The sequence below is a fragment of the Fonsecaea pedrosoi genome (assembly GCF_000835455.1).
Source record: "Fonsecaea pedrosoi CBS 271.37 unplaced genomic scaffold supercont1.7, whole genome shotgun sequence".
NCBI lineage: Eukaryota > Fungi > Ascomycota > Eurotiomycetes > Chaetothyriales > Herpotrichiellaceae > Fonsecaea > Fonsecaea pedrosoi.
The window spans coordinates 1,737,120-1,752,271 of NW_013550609.1; the positions used below are offsets into that span (position 1 = coordinate 1,737,120).

The 15,152-nt window shown below is 52.2% G+C and overlaps 7 protein-coding genes across 7 annotated transcripts; 2 read left to right on the forward strand and 5 right to left on the reverse strand.

Annotated features, from left to right (window-relative positions):
• Window positions 1-515: 515 nt before the first annotated feature.
• On the forward strand, window positions 516-1,478 carry Z517_10692 (uncharacterized protein; the record flags this gene model as incomplete). Its single annotated transcript, XM_013424301.1, has 2 exons — window positions 516-1,008; window positions 1,126-1,478. The coding sequence occupies 2 exons, from the start codon at window positions 516-518 to the stop codon at window positions 1,476-1,478; spliced, it is 846 nt and encodes a 281-aa protein (XP_013279755.1).
• Window positions 1,479-2,534: 1,056 nt separating this feature from the next.
• Z517_10693 (uncharacterized protein) lies at window positions 2,535-3,413 on the forward strand (the record flags this gene model as incomplete). Its single annotated transcript, XM_013424302.1, has 1 exon — window positions 2,535-3,413. The coding sequence occupies one exon, from the start codon at window positions 2,535-2,537 to the stop codon at window positions 3,411-3,413; it is 879 nt and encodes a 292-aa protein (XP_013279756.1).
• A 560-nt stretch (window positions 3,414-3,973) lies between these two features.
• Window positions 3,974-4,719, reverse strand: Z517_10694 (uncharacterized protein; the record flags this gene model as incomplete). The annotated part of the gene is made up of 3 exons (XM_013424303.1): window positions 3,974-4,225; window positions 4,280-4,414; window positions 4,477-4,719. 3 exons carry the CDS (start codon window positions 4,717-4,719, stop codon window positions 3,974-3,976), a joined length of 630 nt encoding a protein of 209 aa, XP_013279757.1.
• Window positions 4,720-7,859: 3,140 nt separating this feature from the next.
• On the reverse strand, window positions 7,860-8,669 carry Z517_10695 (uncharacterized protein; the record flags this gene model as incomplete). The annotated part of the gene is made up of 1 exon (XM_013424304.1): window positions 7,860-8,669. The coding sequence occupies one exon, from the start codon at window positions 8,667-8,669 to the stop codon at window positions 7,860-7,862; it is 810 nt and encodes a 269-aa protein (XP_013279758.1).
• A 1,020-nt stretch (window positions 8,670-9,689) lies between these two features.
• Window positions 9,690-10,419, reverse strand: Z517_10696 (uncharacterized protein; the record flags this gene model as incomplete). Its single annotated transcript, XM_013424305.1, has 2 exons — window positions 9,690-10,192; window positions 10,254-10,419. The coding sequence occupies 2 exons, from the start codon at window positions 10,417-10,419 to the stop codon at window positions 9,690-9,692; spliced, it is 669 nt and encodes a 222-aa protein (XP_013279759.1).
• Window positions 10,420-11,554: 1,135 nt separating this feature from the next.
• Z517_10697 (uncharacterized protein) lies at window positions 11,555-12,884 on the reverse strand (the record flags this gene model as incomplete). The annotated part of the gene is made up of 2 exons (XM_013424306.1): window positions 11,555-12,745; window positions 12,807-12,884. 2 exons carry the CDS (start codon window positions 12,882-12,884, stop codon window positions 11,555-11,557), a joined length of 1,269 nt encoding a protein of 422 aa, XP_013279760.1.
• A 487-nt stretch (window positions 12,885-13,371) lies between these two features.
• Window positions 13,372-14,850, reverse strand: Z517_10698 (uncharacterized protein; the record flags this gene model as incomplete). The annotated part of the gene is made up of 1 exon (XM_013424307.1): window positions 13,372-14,850. One exon carries the CDS (start codon window positions 14,848-14,850, stop codon window positions 13,372-13,374), a length of 1,479 nt encoding a protein of 492 aa, XP_013279761.1.
• Between the last annotated feature and the right edge of the window lie 302 nt (window positions 14,851-15,152).

Consider the following 15,152-nt stretch of genomic DNA (forward strand, 5'->3'; position numbering starts at 1 on the left):
ACCCACAACAATTGACTACATGGAAGGCTGCCCAGAACAGAAGAGCGAGGACATTGCCACATATCTTGGTCGAGGGATGGGAAGAATCAACAATTTTGATCCGAACCGAAGCGAGGCTGTTCAACAAACTCGCTGGGAAGCCACGCTTCAGAGTTCTAGTTTTCTGGTCTCTTTACGCCTCGAACCTCGCAGGTTACACAACCCCTCTGCCCCTCCTTTTCAATCGTGGTGACTTCCTGAACCTCGTCAGAGACGTTTTGCTTGAAAAGGACAGCGACAAGTGTAGCTCGATTGCGTTTGTTTTCTGCCACCAGAACAGATCCCGTTGACCGCCTTTTGAACCAAAATGTCTGACAAGGTTGACCTCTCCTCCCTTCGAGGCCGATCTATTATGATTCTAGGTGGGTGGTTCGGTTCAACTCCTCAACCTTCTGAAGCTCTTTGCACTTTGACATTGATTGTGCTGATATGCCATCAACACATCTGCAGGCGGAGCTTCAGGATTAGGGCTTGCCATGGCCAAACGTTTCGCTCATGCAGGCGCCCACATTACCATTGCAGACCTCAATATCGAGGATGGCACCAGCGCGGTCGCGGATCTCCAGGTGCAAGGCCTCTCTGCAATGTTCGTCCGCTGCGATGTGACAGACCATGTCAGCTCTGTGAAAGCTTTTGATCACGCACTTCAGAAATCACCAAACGGGACCATTGATGTTACAGCTTTGATTGCGGGCGTCATGGGCGAGCCGGGTAGTCTCGTTGACAAAGTCCTAGACGCCAAATCCAAGAGATGTCTCACTCCGCCTGAGCTACGCCATTCGGCTTTGGATGTTAATCTTCTTGGGATGTACAAATGCGCGTATCTGGCTCTGTGGTATATGACGGTTGAACCACGCCAGCCTCGTGAACAGTTGGAGGCAGAAAAGTTCTCCAAGTCGCTCATTTTTGTGAGTTCGACTGTTGCTTACACGGATGTCGGGAATTTCGCAGATTACCATGCTTCCAAGTGTGAGTAGCGTCCTTTTCCTTTCTGGGGGAGCAAAGAGACAGAACACAAATTGCGGCACGACGGAAACCGAGACCTTCCCAAAGATTTCAGGTATTGACGTCAACATTTCTCTGCAGTCGGCGTTCGTGGTCTTTTCCGTGGTCTACGCCACGAGACGCCACGCCTGAATGTCCGCATAAATTGTCTCGCACCCTACTTCATGCGCACGCCGATGGTCGAGAACGCACTGGATACGTTTGCCGCGGCAGGAATGGAACCGGGGAAAGGGTTTACCTATGTGGACATTGAAACCGTGGTTGACGTGGCGGGTCGGTTTGCGGTTGATGAGAGCTTGCATGGACGGGCCATGGCGATTCTACCAGACCCGGAACGCTTCGTGGATTTGAAAGATGACGAGGAGGGACTGTGGGCAGGGGAAGTCTTCAAAATGGTGCAAGAGAAGAGAAGGGCAGCAGGGGATGTGATTTAGAACGCACATACGCGGTTTGGTCGGGATAGATGGGCCGTCTCAAAGTTCTCGGGGGTTGAAGCCAAACGCTCTTGGGGTCAAGGAGGGCACGCAGGTATCGAGATAGCAGAGCCTGTTTCTGCAGATGCGTATCAAGGTGTGGAAGGAATAGACAGACCATAGGTCCCAAGTCCTAGGTCACAGGATCACCAACCAGACGGGCCAGCTTCACAAGATATAACATGTTATGTACTTGTGTCCTTATCCACGTGCCTCACACTCATGTACTTGGATATGTTGGCCCCTGGGAGTGTATCGTACTAGGAAGGAGGACGTATGTACTCACACTGTAGGATGGAAGATTTAGTTTGCACCTCGGCTAAACTCGCAGAGCTATTCTCCACCCTACCTAGTTCCCATCGAGCCATGTCCCTGACAAGTACTCGGACCTCCCCACCCAAATCACCCGACCCGGAGGATGAACTCCGCAGGTGTGTAGGTACTGTACGGAGTCCATGGGTTATCATCCATCTATCTGTCACACAAGTACTCGGTAGACTTCTCCTCCTCCTCAATCTAGACGAGTTTTTTTTTTTTCTTTTCCGAGCTACAAAGGAAAGAGAGGAAAAAGGTCCGGGAAGGAACTTGATAGGGAGAATAGGAAACAAGGACAACAAGCATCCCCGCACGAGACATTGGTGGATTCGGTATAATATTCGGTTCAGAAAGAACATACAAATCGTACCAAGTACCAAGGAACCAAGAATCTTCTTTGCGTGTTGCTTGAGTACATACTCGATACATCCCTGCCTATCGATTGATCGATCAAAACTACCATATCGGCCTGCCTACCTACCTACCTACCACTGTTGACCGGATCCATACATACCTCGGCACCACCCACCTCGACCCTTTGAGAAAAGTGAAAAAGACACGGAAAAGAAAAGCGGGAACGGAGATAGCTAAAAAGCCATTGAATAGCAGAGAGCGAGAAAGAGAGAACCAACCTTCCCAACCTCCTCTCACCCTCCCGGAAAACCAGCAAAGGAAAAAACCCTATCCGCAAAAAGCAAAGATATGTCATCGTACCCCTCGACGCTGAGCAAGCCGCCTCCACCGCTGCCGGAAAAGGTTGTCCTGCTATTCCCGCAGCCGTCGGTGCTGGTGGTGGTGCTCAACAACCCGCGCGGGCTCAACTGCCTGTCGATCGCGGTGCACTGGGCCCTGCACCACCTGCTGGAGTGGTACGACGGCGAAGGGTCGCTGCGGTGCTGCGTCGTGACGGGCCAGGGGCGGGCGTTCTGCGCGGGCGCCGACCTCAAGGAGTGGAACGACTCGAACGCGCGGCGCGCCGAGGGCCGCCAGGGCGGCGAGCGCGTACTGCCCAACAGCGGGTTTGGGGCCGTGAGCCGCCGTGCGGGCAAGAAGCCCGTCATCGGCGCGGTCAACGGCCTCGCCTTTGGCGGCGGCATGGAGATGGTCGCCAACATGGACTTGGTCGTCGCGGCCAAATCTGCCACGTTTGCCCTCCCCGAGGTCAAGCGCGGGGTTGTCGCACTCGGCGGCGCCCTGCCTAGACTCGTGAGGACCGTCGGTAGGCCGAGGGCCATGGAGATGGCCCTGACCGGACGCACCGTCTCGGCCGCCGAGGCGAGGGAATGGGGCATCGTCAATGCCGTGACCGACGACGCCCCCGTCGATGCCGACATCCTCGACAGGCCCGTTGTCAAGAAGGCTCTGGAATATGCCACCGAGATCTGCAACAACAGCCCCGACAGCGTCATCATCACCCGCGCGGGTATTGTCCAAGGTTGGGACGATGGGAGCGCCGAACATGCCACCCAGACCACCATCGACATTTATTCGACGAGACTTCACGAGGGAGAGAACATCCACGAGGGCGTCCGGGCCTTTGTAGAGAAGCGGGCTCCAAGATGGGTCCCAAGCAAATTGTAGCGAGCGCAAATAAGATTCACTTGTAAAGAAGTTGGATTATCATCATAGCCACTTTTGCCTTCATGGATTGAAACAGTGAACTGAAGCTAGCTACCTGGAACACGATGCCGGGTAATAGCAAACAGAGGACTTGACCACAGATTGAATCTGCTTTGACATTGTTCTCTGCCTGTAAAGCATAACACACGAGTCATGACTGCACACTAGGAGTGGATTTCCTCGAATTTCCAGTCTTCGCCCACCATGCACCCCGCAATCATTCTTCAAGATACTGTCTCATACAATTGCGTGTGAGAAATACTGGACCTTTTTAAGAGAAATCACCCTGGAAGCACATCATCTTGCGAAAACTCCAGTGTTGATGTTGATTTGCGCAAAATTTCAAGACGCCAGTCAATCAGTCGAGAGCCATTTAGAGAGCCGCCTCTCAGCTGATATCAGACTGCCATTGACAACGAGCGAGGCTCATGTGTCAGAATGGTCAATGACCGCACGAGAGCCGACCCGTTTTCGTAGGTTGGGGGGTATCAATATGTGGGAGGTGGTGTGTCTCATGGTTACTATGCGCGTTGATGTTGAGGCATCTGTGGCATGCCGCCATACTGGCCGCTCTGGTTCTGCTGTTGCAGTTGTTGGTAGTACAGGGCTTGCTGTTGTTGTTCGGGAGTCATGCCATATCCAGCATGGGGAGCAGGTCGAGGTACGCCCGCAGCAGCAGGAGGCATGGATGGAACATCGTCAGGTGAGGCGACATCGTCAGCTGCGTCGACACCATTCTCGTTGCCGGAGGGTTCAGGAGCGTTCAAGCACGCCTAAAGCGCATGTCAGCACCAACTCACGATGGGATTTCCGATAGATAGACCTACCTGGATGAGATTCTTTCCTTCGGCCTTGGTGACGAGGGGTTGCAGTTTAGGAGTAGTGAACGTGTACACGAGCCCAGTCTCTGACACGACCAGCAAGAGAACTTGAGTGCCGGTGAGCACCGACAGTTCGTAAGCCTAAAGGATCAATCAACACCAGTTCCTGGTAATAAGTTCTTGTAGTGTAGGATGTGTCTTACCTTCTTCATGATACCGGCCTTTCTCTTGGAGAAGGTGATGTGGCGACGCGATTTATCCTGGATGAACTTGATCTCAATCTTTCTGCGTTCTCGGCCACCCTTCTCGTCATCGTCATCATCATCCTCCCCGGCCATGGACGCTCTTGGTCGCTTGGTGCCTCGGGAGTCGACGCCATTGCCGGCAAGATCATCGCCGGGAGAAGGGTGCTCGAGGCTGGCAGTGGGATCGGTGATGTCCGCCATGATGGGATCGTATGGAATGGATCGAGTATGGTTATGTCTACCCCAAAGAAGTAAAGTGTCAACAGACGAAAGAGGAAGTCGGTGGACGGATAGAATACCTTTTAAGAAGTGGTGCGGTTGATTGGATCTCAGGCAGAGGCCGTGACTGGGGACGCGACTGAAGGTGAAATCGAGTGTTAGTGAATTGGACCGAGTGAACAATGACAAGACTCTGGGCAGCAGTGACAGAACAAGTGATATGGATCGGACAGACAGGTTGGTATAGGTGCGATATCACAGACACGTACTCGGCCCAAGTGCTGGAGCACGGGGTGCGGCAGCGCAGGTACCGCGGCAGGCAAATCCGGGGCAAACGGCAGGTAACTGGTAAGGGAGAAGACGAGGGTCAAGCTTTGTGGGCAGAAGGGCGGATGTGCAACAATCAGTCTGTAAAGGGATAAAGAAGTGGGTTTGGGAATACAGAGAGGTAACCACTTTCTGTATGGGCTGAGATCTGGATAGAAAACGGTTTGGTGTGTGAGAAGGAGGGAGCTTCGGGAGGTCCTGAAGAAGGAAACGAAGACAAAGGGGGGGTGGAAGGGTGGAAGGGAAAAAGAGGGGCGGAGTCTTTCGGCAGAAGCAAAGGACGGCAAAATGGAGTAGGCTGGGCTAGCTTTCGGGGGGGCCTCGGTGGTATTGTGTAGGTAAGGTAGGTGAGGCAGGTGGGCGGTGCAGTGCAGGTAGGTGCAGGGTACAGGTGGGTGAATGTGCGGTCGGTGCGTGGGAGGGAAAAGGTGGTCTGAGACTTTCTGGAGGCAGCGGTGGGAAAAAGGTGGTGAACCAGAAGTGAGCGACTCAGCGAGTGAGCCTGTAGCTCTCCCGTGACCACCGAAGTGGGGAACTTGATGGGCGGGTCTTGGCGACGTGCAAGACGGAACCTGGGGGCCGTGAACCGGCTCGTCGCTCTCTTGTTCTCTTTCTCACCCAAGTCTCCACTTTTGCAGTCTTTTCTCTTTGGCAATTCGAGTCTGGCCCGGGGCATTGTGGGTGGGCAAGTGGATTTCCCGTTTTCTCTGGGCTTTGGTCTTTGCCAGGAAAAATCATCGCCAGCCACCCATGAACCGGTACCCAGACTCTCCCATATTGCTTTTGACAACGAGGGTGAGCATGGCCATATCATGACCATGATCGACAAGGCTCGACTGTCACGAAATACCGACGCGGGATTGTGAGAGCCCCCCTTCGATCGCGTTCACGGAAGAGCTTTGTCGTGGATATACTGTGCTCAATACGGGATGGTCGAAAAGGATGACCCTCGCCTTGTGGATAGAACAGGAAAAAAACGAAACAACTCAAAAAGAGAGGCGAATACCATAAGAAGACACACGTACCTTTTTCAGCCAGAAGCCAGGCGATAGGCGTCGAAAGTCAAGTCAGATTTGGATACGAATGTTGACGTTCTGGTGGTTGATCAGTCGATTTGATCTATTGAAGTCGAGGTCGGATGGATGGTATTTTGGTGGCTAGGCGAGTTCGAGGCTGGACTGCTGGGCTGCCAGGAATTCAATGGTCGCCCCGGGACACGCAGATCAAAGCAACAAGCTGCACAGCACAGCACTGTTTGCACACAGCGTACAGCGTCAGATCTCTCTGGTGTTTGGATCTCGTCGAACAACGGCTTGGAAAAGACCTTTGGGAAGGATGGGCGCCCCGTGAGACACACAGCGACAGGACAGTGGACAGTGGCAGAATGGAGGATGGACGAGAGAGGAAAGGGAGTCGGAAAGGGCATAGCGGCAGCTGCCTGCCTTTTGTAGACAGAGGCCACCTTGGGGGCCGCTTGGGGACCACCCACTGCCACCCACTGCCACCCTCTGCCACCCAAGCATATCTGGCAGCTACGGGCACGCCTGGACCATGATTGGACCAGGCCCAGAGCGGATCATTCTTTCCCCGACTTGTCTGGGTCCTTAGGTCCCTGGCCGGGCTCCCTACTCCCTATCGTACAACCTCGTAAGCCCTTTGGGGGTGCCCCAGTTGATGCCCGTAGTGGCTACAGGCTATCGCTATTCGGCGAGTGTCACTGGCTTAGTCCGGGCTAGAAACCCACCCAAGGAGCCATTTGCAACTAGGCCGACATGCTAGTTTGACTCCTGCGTCTCGGTAGCTGACTGACCACCATGCAAGTACGCAACTTATCGCACAAGTGCTCACCAGAGTCACCACAAGCACCACAAGCAACCACGAGTCACCAGCTCATGGGGAGATGAAGGTCTTCGAGAATTCTTTTCAATCAAACAAGGAAAATACACCCTGGGTCCCGCCAACACCCAAAACAGCTTCTTGTCCCATGGATTTGTTATTTTCCCTTTCGATTTCATCTGCTGCCATTCCTGTTTCAGAGGAAATTCATTCCCTAATAACGCAATATTGCTATCCACCGCTAACGGTCCATTTCCCCTCTGTCTATCTCTATTTTCTCCCTCCCACTACGCCCACCCCCCCTCCAAAAACTCAACTCATCCACTCACAACTTGCCTGCGGTGCCCTGCTCCCTTACTAGCGCGATCCTCAGAGGCTGTTAGCTCTGAGATTAGCAACAGCGTCGCGACCTTCCTAGTGGCCCAGCTGATTCATCACCGCCACCACCCCGTCACTAGCTGGTCACCACAAGTTCCGTCCCTCTCCAGCTTCCACTCCTTCTTCCCACAGACATCCGTTTCCTACCAGTATAGCCATTGGGATGCCATGGGATACGTTGGATATGACGGAAAAACACAGTAAGCTCGCATATTAGAGAGTCAATGACATCGACCCGCGTGGCTTGGGCGTCTACGAGGAGGGTTCTCATATCCGCACAAATCCCATCCTCTTCCTCCCTTATATCGGAGTGCACCGGTGTTGCCGGCGTTTGCTGTCATGACTCGTACCACCCCAGCCGAGCTCGGTCCCAATCTGCCAGCGAATAACAGAAAGCCCAGAGAACTGCAGAGAGCGTTACCAGAGGATCCTTCCAGAGTATGAGGTACAAATGTACTCGGTACATACGAGTTTCTCATATGAAATGGAATCGCCGACCCACAACAGCCTCGTTCCACTTGACTTATTCATCAGCACACCATCATGGGAATCTTGTTCTCGGTACAGCACCTCATACACCCTCAAGGTGGAATCTCCTTGCCGTTCCAGTCCCAGCATTTCCCCCGGCTACTTTCCTCCAACCCGTTGACGACGTCGATCAGCCTCTGTGCACTGAATTCGGGGCTGAACAGCTTTTCTGGGGGTGTACTGTTCCAAAAGTCCTTGCTTAGACTAGTCTTGACCGTTCCTGGATGCAGGCCGATGCACATAGCCCTATGGCTGTTCTGCATTGACAAATAAATGTCCGTGGATTTGACCAGTTGATTGACTCCAGCCTTGGACGCCCGATAGCTATACCATCCTCCTAATCGATTATCCGTAATTGATCCGACTCTGGCACTCATAAGTGCCAGTATAGCCAGTTTGGGTAATCCGTCGTCAACCAGCATGTTTGTTGACTTCCGTGGGAGGAAGACCGCGAAATGTTTCACTAGCATCATGGGGGCCAGCAAGTTGAGCTTGAGTGTCTCCAGCGCCGAGTCATGATCAATCTTATCTGGTGCCTTTTCGGGCCTCAACATGCCAGGCACCAACAGTCCCATGCGAAGATGAGCGTTCTTTTCGTTGGGTTTGTCATGGTATCGATCCTTGCAGTACCGAGCTAACCTGGATATTGAAGCTTCGGACAGCACATCGCACTCCTGCACGTCGAGGCGTGATGTTTGTGGTCCGGACAATTTCAGCGAGGAGAGAAGCCGCTCCTTGACGCCGGCCAGGTCTGTACGAGCCGTCGCAACAATGGGCACACTCGCAGGCAGCGTGCGAAGCAGGTGACGGGTCAAGGCGAACCCAATCCCTCTCGATGAGGGAGACACGAGCGCCCACGCCATGGCCTTGGCCAGTGTTTTGTCGTCGATGAATGCAGGTATTTGATTGAATGCGTGTGTGGTGTGGCTCCGGGTGCAGATCCGCCGTACCAGTGTTTCCTCGCAGACCTTGTCAGATGTGTGCCATCATTTCAGACAATTTATCTCCCTTTTTTCGACATGTTGCCCGCGGATTCGGAGTAAACCAGCTCGTAGTAATCTCGATTTCTGGTTTCCTCGTTCACAATCGACCTGACCTCCCTTGCTCATCCGGGAGAAGAGGCTATAAAGATCCGTCCGAGGAGAGACAGGGAAGTTACCAGTTAGACTATAGGTAACGATCGGTCCTAGGTAGAAAGAGGCTGTCTTTGTCTTTGTCTGTTGGCCTGTGTCCTGTCCTGCAGAGCAGAGAACTCTGCCAGCGCCCAGAAATGGTGGGACGTTGATGATAGTAATCAATAGTGATGATGTCGACGATTCTCCCCCGTTCCCCCCTCTTAAAAGTAAAAAAAAACCCTCCCAAAACGTTACTACGCGTATGCATGCAAGACAGAACCTCGTTCAAGATACCTACCTAGGTAGGTATGTAGTCAAGGGGGTTTCTCGAAAAAGGAAAGCAGAAATCTTGGAATTCTATCCAATTCGTCATGTTTGGTCGTTATCTAAAATGTCAAGGTATTGAATGGTTATATATATAAAACAGGCCCCTCCCCCATATCACCGCTGTCATCGCCTGCAATATCTCCCAATTGTCAATTGTCAATAGTGAGTGTTCAGGGTTTTGCCTTGCTTGCTATAGTTCAAAACTCCAATGTGGTCACAAAAGTCCTTTCTAGCAGCGCTGGTCTGTAGTACACACAGAATTTCAACAAGAATCTCGTGGCCATTCCACCTCCCTACCTTCGTTCTCATGACCCCCTGAAAGAATGTATCGAGGTCCCCCCTGTTCCCACTTCTCTCCGTTCTTCCCTAGCCCTTTGCAGGTCTCGGGAGGTCCCCACACCTCTTTCTTACTCGTACACCAATCGTCCAAATGCGTTGCCTTTAGATAGGTCCAAATCCTCTCTTCTCATCGATCAGCCTGTATCGTTCCTTCTCCTTTCGATCCTTGATCAAACACAATGCAGCCAACAGGAGCATCATATCGACAGCGACAAATCCAAAGAATGTGGTGAAGACGACGTCCAGGAATCGATTCGCAAAGGTGCCAAAGGGCGTCATGCAAGGGCCCAGCCTTGCCGCCGTGGCTGCACTGGTACAAGTCTGGTCTTTGACGAACAGCGCGGGATTGCTGTATCCACAGCATTGGAATTTGCTCTGTAGCATGGTCTGAGTGGCGGGTGCTTGGGCATTCCAGATGGGAGCGAGGTTCTTCTTGGTTTGGAGGGTGGAGAACCAGATGTCCAGACCGATAGCCAGGGTAAGGACGGCAGCAACCACCACTCCCCAGGCATGGAATTTCAAAAAGGTGCGGTTGCGCCGCATGAAAAAGGCGGGAACAGAGAGGAGGAAGGCGATCAACATGATGACGGAGTTGACTATGCTCACTGTTGCAGTCCATAGTTAGTCAAAGATACTCGGGGAATCCAGATACGCAGGTGGGACTACCTGTAAGTGGGCAATTGTCGAGTAAGAGGTTCGACGCAATATTGTTGACATTGTTGTTATGCTTGATATTCATGCGGGTGTACAGTGGGATGAAGAGATGGAGGCCCGCGCAGAGGAGGAAAATGACGTCGAAGACGATAAAGACCAGGAGGATTTTGTTCGCCATCGCCGTCGCTGTTGGATTCTTCAAGTCTCGAGGAGTGTCAAGCGGTAATGTAAAGCTGTTCTTCTGCGGTAAATGTAAAGAGTGTCGAAAGGAAAGGGCGAGACCTGCTCGAAGGACGCTGTCGATCTAGTCGAACAGGAGGAAAAATGAAGCTCTAGAAAACGGACCAAGTGAATGTACGGGTAGTCGAAGAAAAGAGAGCAAAGTCAATTGAAACGCACAACGCGACAGATAAAGAGGAAAATACACGACGCAGGTCTAGGGAGACTCGAGTTTGTGTCAGGAGGGTTCGGTTGGTTGTGGTTGAAGCTCATGGTCGCAAGGGGGCGCATCAGGATACACAGGCGTTTCAGACTTGCTCCACTGAGGGTGCGTGTCCTCGATCTTTGTCCGTACCAGAATCCCACCTTATAATTCGCACTGAGAGGCCCTCGAGGGGTCAGCTTCTCTTGCATTGATTCTTCGACGCACATGCGCCGAAGAACGGCGAGACTGAAGACATTATTGAACGCAGTATGTGGGGGATGAAAGGAGGTTGAAGGAGAAGATATTTACAAGCGGAGACTGGAGAGTCACAATTGGCATGGCGCAGTTTCGGTCACCGGCTCGGCATAACATTTATCCATATCAATCCACCCATCTCCTCGATCAACCTCCTTGGGCTTGATGGTGCTTCATACGAACAATCATCTAGAGGTGTTGTACATAGATGAGTTTCTTGTGGCATGCTTGCTGTTATTGTTCTCCTTCCGACAATCCCTCCCTCGCCTACATGACTACTTTTGTGCACGATTCCTCCAAATACCAACCAGTGAAGTTTGCCTCTGAACCTTCTTTTGAATATACCAACCCAAGTCCTCATTGTCCGCCTGGTTATACCGAATACAACCCTGTGTATCGTCCAATATATTGGGCCCTCGTCAATGCCCAAAATAGAAAACTCGTCCTGGCGCCGCCCAATGGATCACTACCACCATCTCCCGGAAACAAAACCGCAGCACGACACCAACATCATGGTGGACTACCATTTCCTGTCTTTTGTGTCCTAGTGTACAAAGATTGCGTTATACATTAATTCGTCAGTGGACCGCGTCGCATATTGGCCGTCGATAAATGATGAGACGGGAATCGAAATTTAGCCCATCGTTCGAGTCCCTGCCAATGGCGCTGCGTCGATACTGGGCGAACCGTGTTCTTTTGTGATCATCATAGTTGGCCAGTCAAGCTGTTCCTGCCACGTATCCGGGATTGATTCCTTTACCGTCTCGAGCATGTACTTGGCCCATCCCTTGATGAACCAGTTGTCCTCATGGTGGGTCTCTCCCCAGTATATGAGAACACAATAGTGTGCAAGAATGACCATGGCCTCCGGCTGCTTCTCTGCCAGAAGATCAAGAAACTTGGGGGGTAGGTTGATCGGCCACACGAACGTTGCTAGAACAGTGCCATCGCCCCGGGTTTTTAGTAACGAAGCTTGGATAAAAGTGCTGAGAAGCGAGTGAATCGCCAGGTCGATAGCTTGCGCTGTCTCCTTGTCGTGGTCAGAGGAACTGCAAACCCGGAATAATTTAGTAATCTGGTCGGTATCCGGAAATCTGTAGGCGGCAATATTGTCCATGTGTGCCATTTCATCTAGCAGCGGCTTCAGAAAGCTGGACCGGATTGTGTCATGGTGCATGTTCAGCACAATGTTTGCACCCCTCAATAGATAGAACCAATGTAGCACATCATGCGTAAAGTCTTCGGGCTTGTCTTTTGCACTGGAAGCAAACGCGAGCACGATCAGCAGGCAAGAGAAGGCAAAGAGTGCCTGGCAGTTAGTTTCGTCGACTCGGGCCAATGTTTCTTGGAACTCGGTCAAACCAAGGCTTTGATGCGTGGTCCCGATCAACTCATACTCGGCCTTCCGATCAGGAGAAATATGGGCAAGGTGGAAAGCTGAAACAGCTAGAATGCCTCGGAGAAGAAATTCGTGCTTCAGGCCCAGCTTAACTGCATGAACCTGCCACAATGCCCGCGCTTCGGGAGTGTTGGCATTGGCCAGGTCGAGCGCGACCACACTGGTGAAATGATGCATCAACCGAAGGTCAGTCACGTCAAGATCAGTGCTCTTTTTGGTGCTGACCAGATCAGGCTGTTGAAACGGATCGACTATTGGCTGTGTAGGCGTTCGCTGCGAACAACTGATCGATCCCGCTTGACTCCCTTGCCTTCGGATGTCGGGTGTCGCGGTGCTGGGGGATTTGCTGTTATCGGGCGTGGCCGAAAAGTCGCAGTAGATTTGGCGACGTTCGCAGTTGTTACACACCGGGTGCACCTCATTGCACTGCAAAGCGAGATCAGCATCTCATGTCCTATGGCGAAGTGTCTTGTTCGAACATGCTGACCTTGATCCGCCGGACCTTGCACTGACTGCACCCATTCTTCGACTTTGTATGCGAACGTCGCTGGTTTTTGGGCGGCATGGGATACAGCGGATTACCAACAGCAGTTCAGACCGTGGCTGGGTGTTTTTCTGTCGCCGGTCATGACAACAAGAACAACATCGAGTTCGCGACGGGTCTAGCTGACGGAGGGGGATAATTGTTTAATCGCAAAGTCATGCATAAGCCATTGGCTTACTATTATGGCAGGGGGGCCTGTCTAGATGGGCGCAGGATATAGGTGTACGACGATAGTGTTATAGTAATAGCAAAACAAAAAAAAAGCGATTGGGGAACGAGCAGGAGTCGATGGATGTGAGCGGGAACGGAATCCCCGAAGATCAGATCAGGCTCCAGAATTGCAGCAAATGATGCTGTTGGAGAAAAATTGTGGTTCGACTACGTGACTTGCCAAGTGGCCACGTGTTTCTGACTCAGCAAACAGTAATTCACAAGAGAAGCTGAAGAAGCTGAAGACGCAGCCGACACACCCCCAGCCACCTGAATCGGACCTGTATACGAGGTAGACCTACCAGTTCCTGGGTCTCCGCGCCTTGTTCTCTCGCTGCCTCTTCTCCTTCAGCACTGTCCTGCGTCGCAGCTTCCAAGAGCGATTGTTTTCGGCTCGATTCTCCCAGAACTTTTTCTCAAAATCACTCTGGGATCGGGATGTTCCCTCCTTGGTTTGTTCCTTCAACCCAAGACTGGCCCCCAACTCGGCTTTGTCAGCTTCCTCCTCCTCGTCCTCTTGTGGTGCCTCATCTCCAGGTAGTTCAGAACTGCCGTAACTATTGAATCGACTAGGATGTGCGGTATCGGGCGTTGGAGCGGCGCTTCGTAGTCCACGATAGCGGATGTCCTGAGAGCTGAACGGTGTCAATGGGACGACAGGCTCTTCTGCGAGATCTTCAGGATCGCCCGATTCAAAAAAGGAGAACGACGTTGAGATCTCCAACGATGGCTTTGCAACGTCCTCCGAGATAGGGCCTCTTGGCTTCTTAAAGAGAGCCTCTAGTGGATGTAGTCCTGCCTGTGTTTCTGCCTCCGAAGTGCCATGAGCTGAGGCACTGGAGTTCGTCTCTTCGTCAGATTCTGAGTCTGAAGAAGAACCCGAACTGCTCGTGTCCTCCATTTGGCCCTTGTCAGGAGAGCTAGCATTCATCTCGACTTCATCAGTGCCTTCGCTAGAGGAGGAGGAGGGTGACAACGACGACGATTCAGAAGACTGTCGCCGTCTCTTGCTAGCTTTGTCGTCCACCTGGGCTTGTTGCTTGGTTGTCTGGCGACGCTTGGAGACTCGCTCAGGTTCCTTCTCAATCACATGTCCTTGTTCATCGACCCAGCCTTCACCTTCAACGTACTGTAGATTTCCCTTGATGCCGAGCCCAATATCCTGTCTGATGAAGGAAGGTTGCATTGTGGACTTCTCAAACTCGTGCACTACTCGTTCAGTGCTTTTCTTCTTCGACCTGCCCTTTTCCTTCTTCCCTGCCTCTACATTATCGAGTTTGTTGGGAGGGAGCTTCGTACGAAAAAGCGCCTCGTCTTTGTCGGTATATTTGGAGCTAGACGTGGATGCCTTGCTCTTGTTCTTTTTGCTTGACTTGGTGGACTTCGCTTCGGTCCAGCCGCGTTTCACTTTGCGGTCCACGGGAAGTTCATGGCCCAAAATAACATTGCGCTCTTTGGATTTCTTCGGCTTCCTTCGCTCAGGCTTCACGCTGGGTTCTTCGTCTTTGTCCGACTCCTCGATGCGCCTGCGTTTCTGTGGCCGAGCATCTTCCACTCTAATCTTCCTGCCCTTCAAGATTGCTCCGTTCAACTTCTTCTTTAGTTTGTCGGCTTCCATGGCAGGAAGGTCAAAGTAGCCGTAGTTGTTCTCTGGGAATGTCTGGATCGAGTGATAGGACAAGTTGGCGACCGAATCGAGGAGATGTGGACCAACAACAACTTGAAGAAGATCGGAATTCAAGGGCGTTACATGTAGTCGTACAAATTCAGAGACCATGGCGCAGTCCAAACAGCACGCGCTCGCAAGAGAAAGTGTCCAACACAAGCGCTACCAGATTGACGCCCTGGGCACCAGCTGAATGGGATTTTTGAGGGGAATGTGCTTCAGAGGGACCCCTACCCCAAACGAATCAAGCCAAAGCTTGAATTTGTTCAGGCACAGACTGCGGCGGAAACAGCACCAAGCGGCACTGACGGAGGTACAGGGGGGACGCCAAAGCTTGAAGATCCTAAGTGATGCGGGGACCCGAGGCTTGGGTCACCACTAATGAATTGCAGATTTAGGGAAAGCCTCACTGG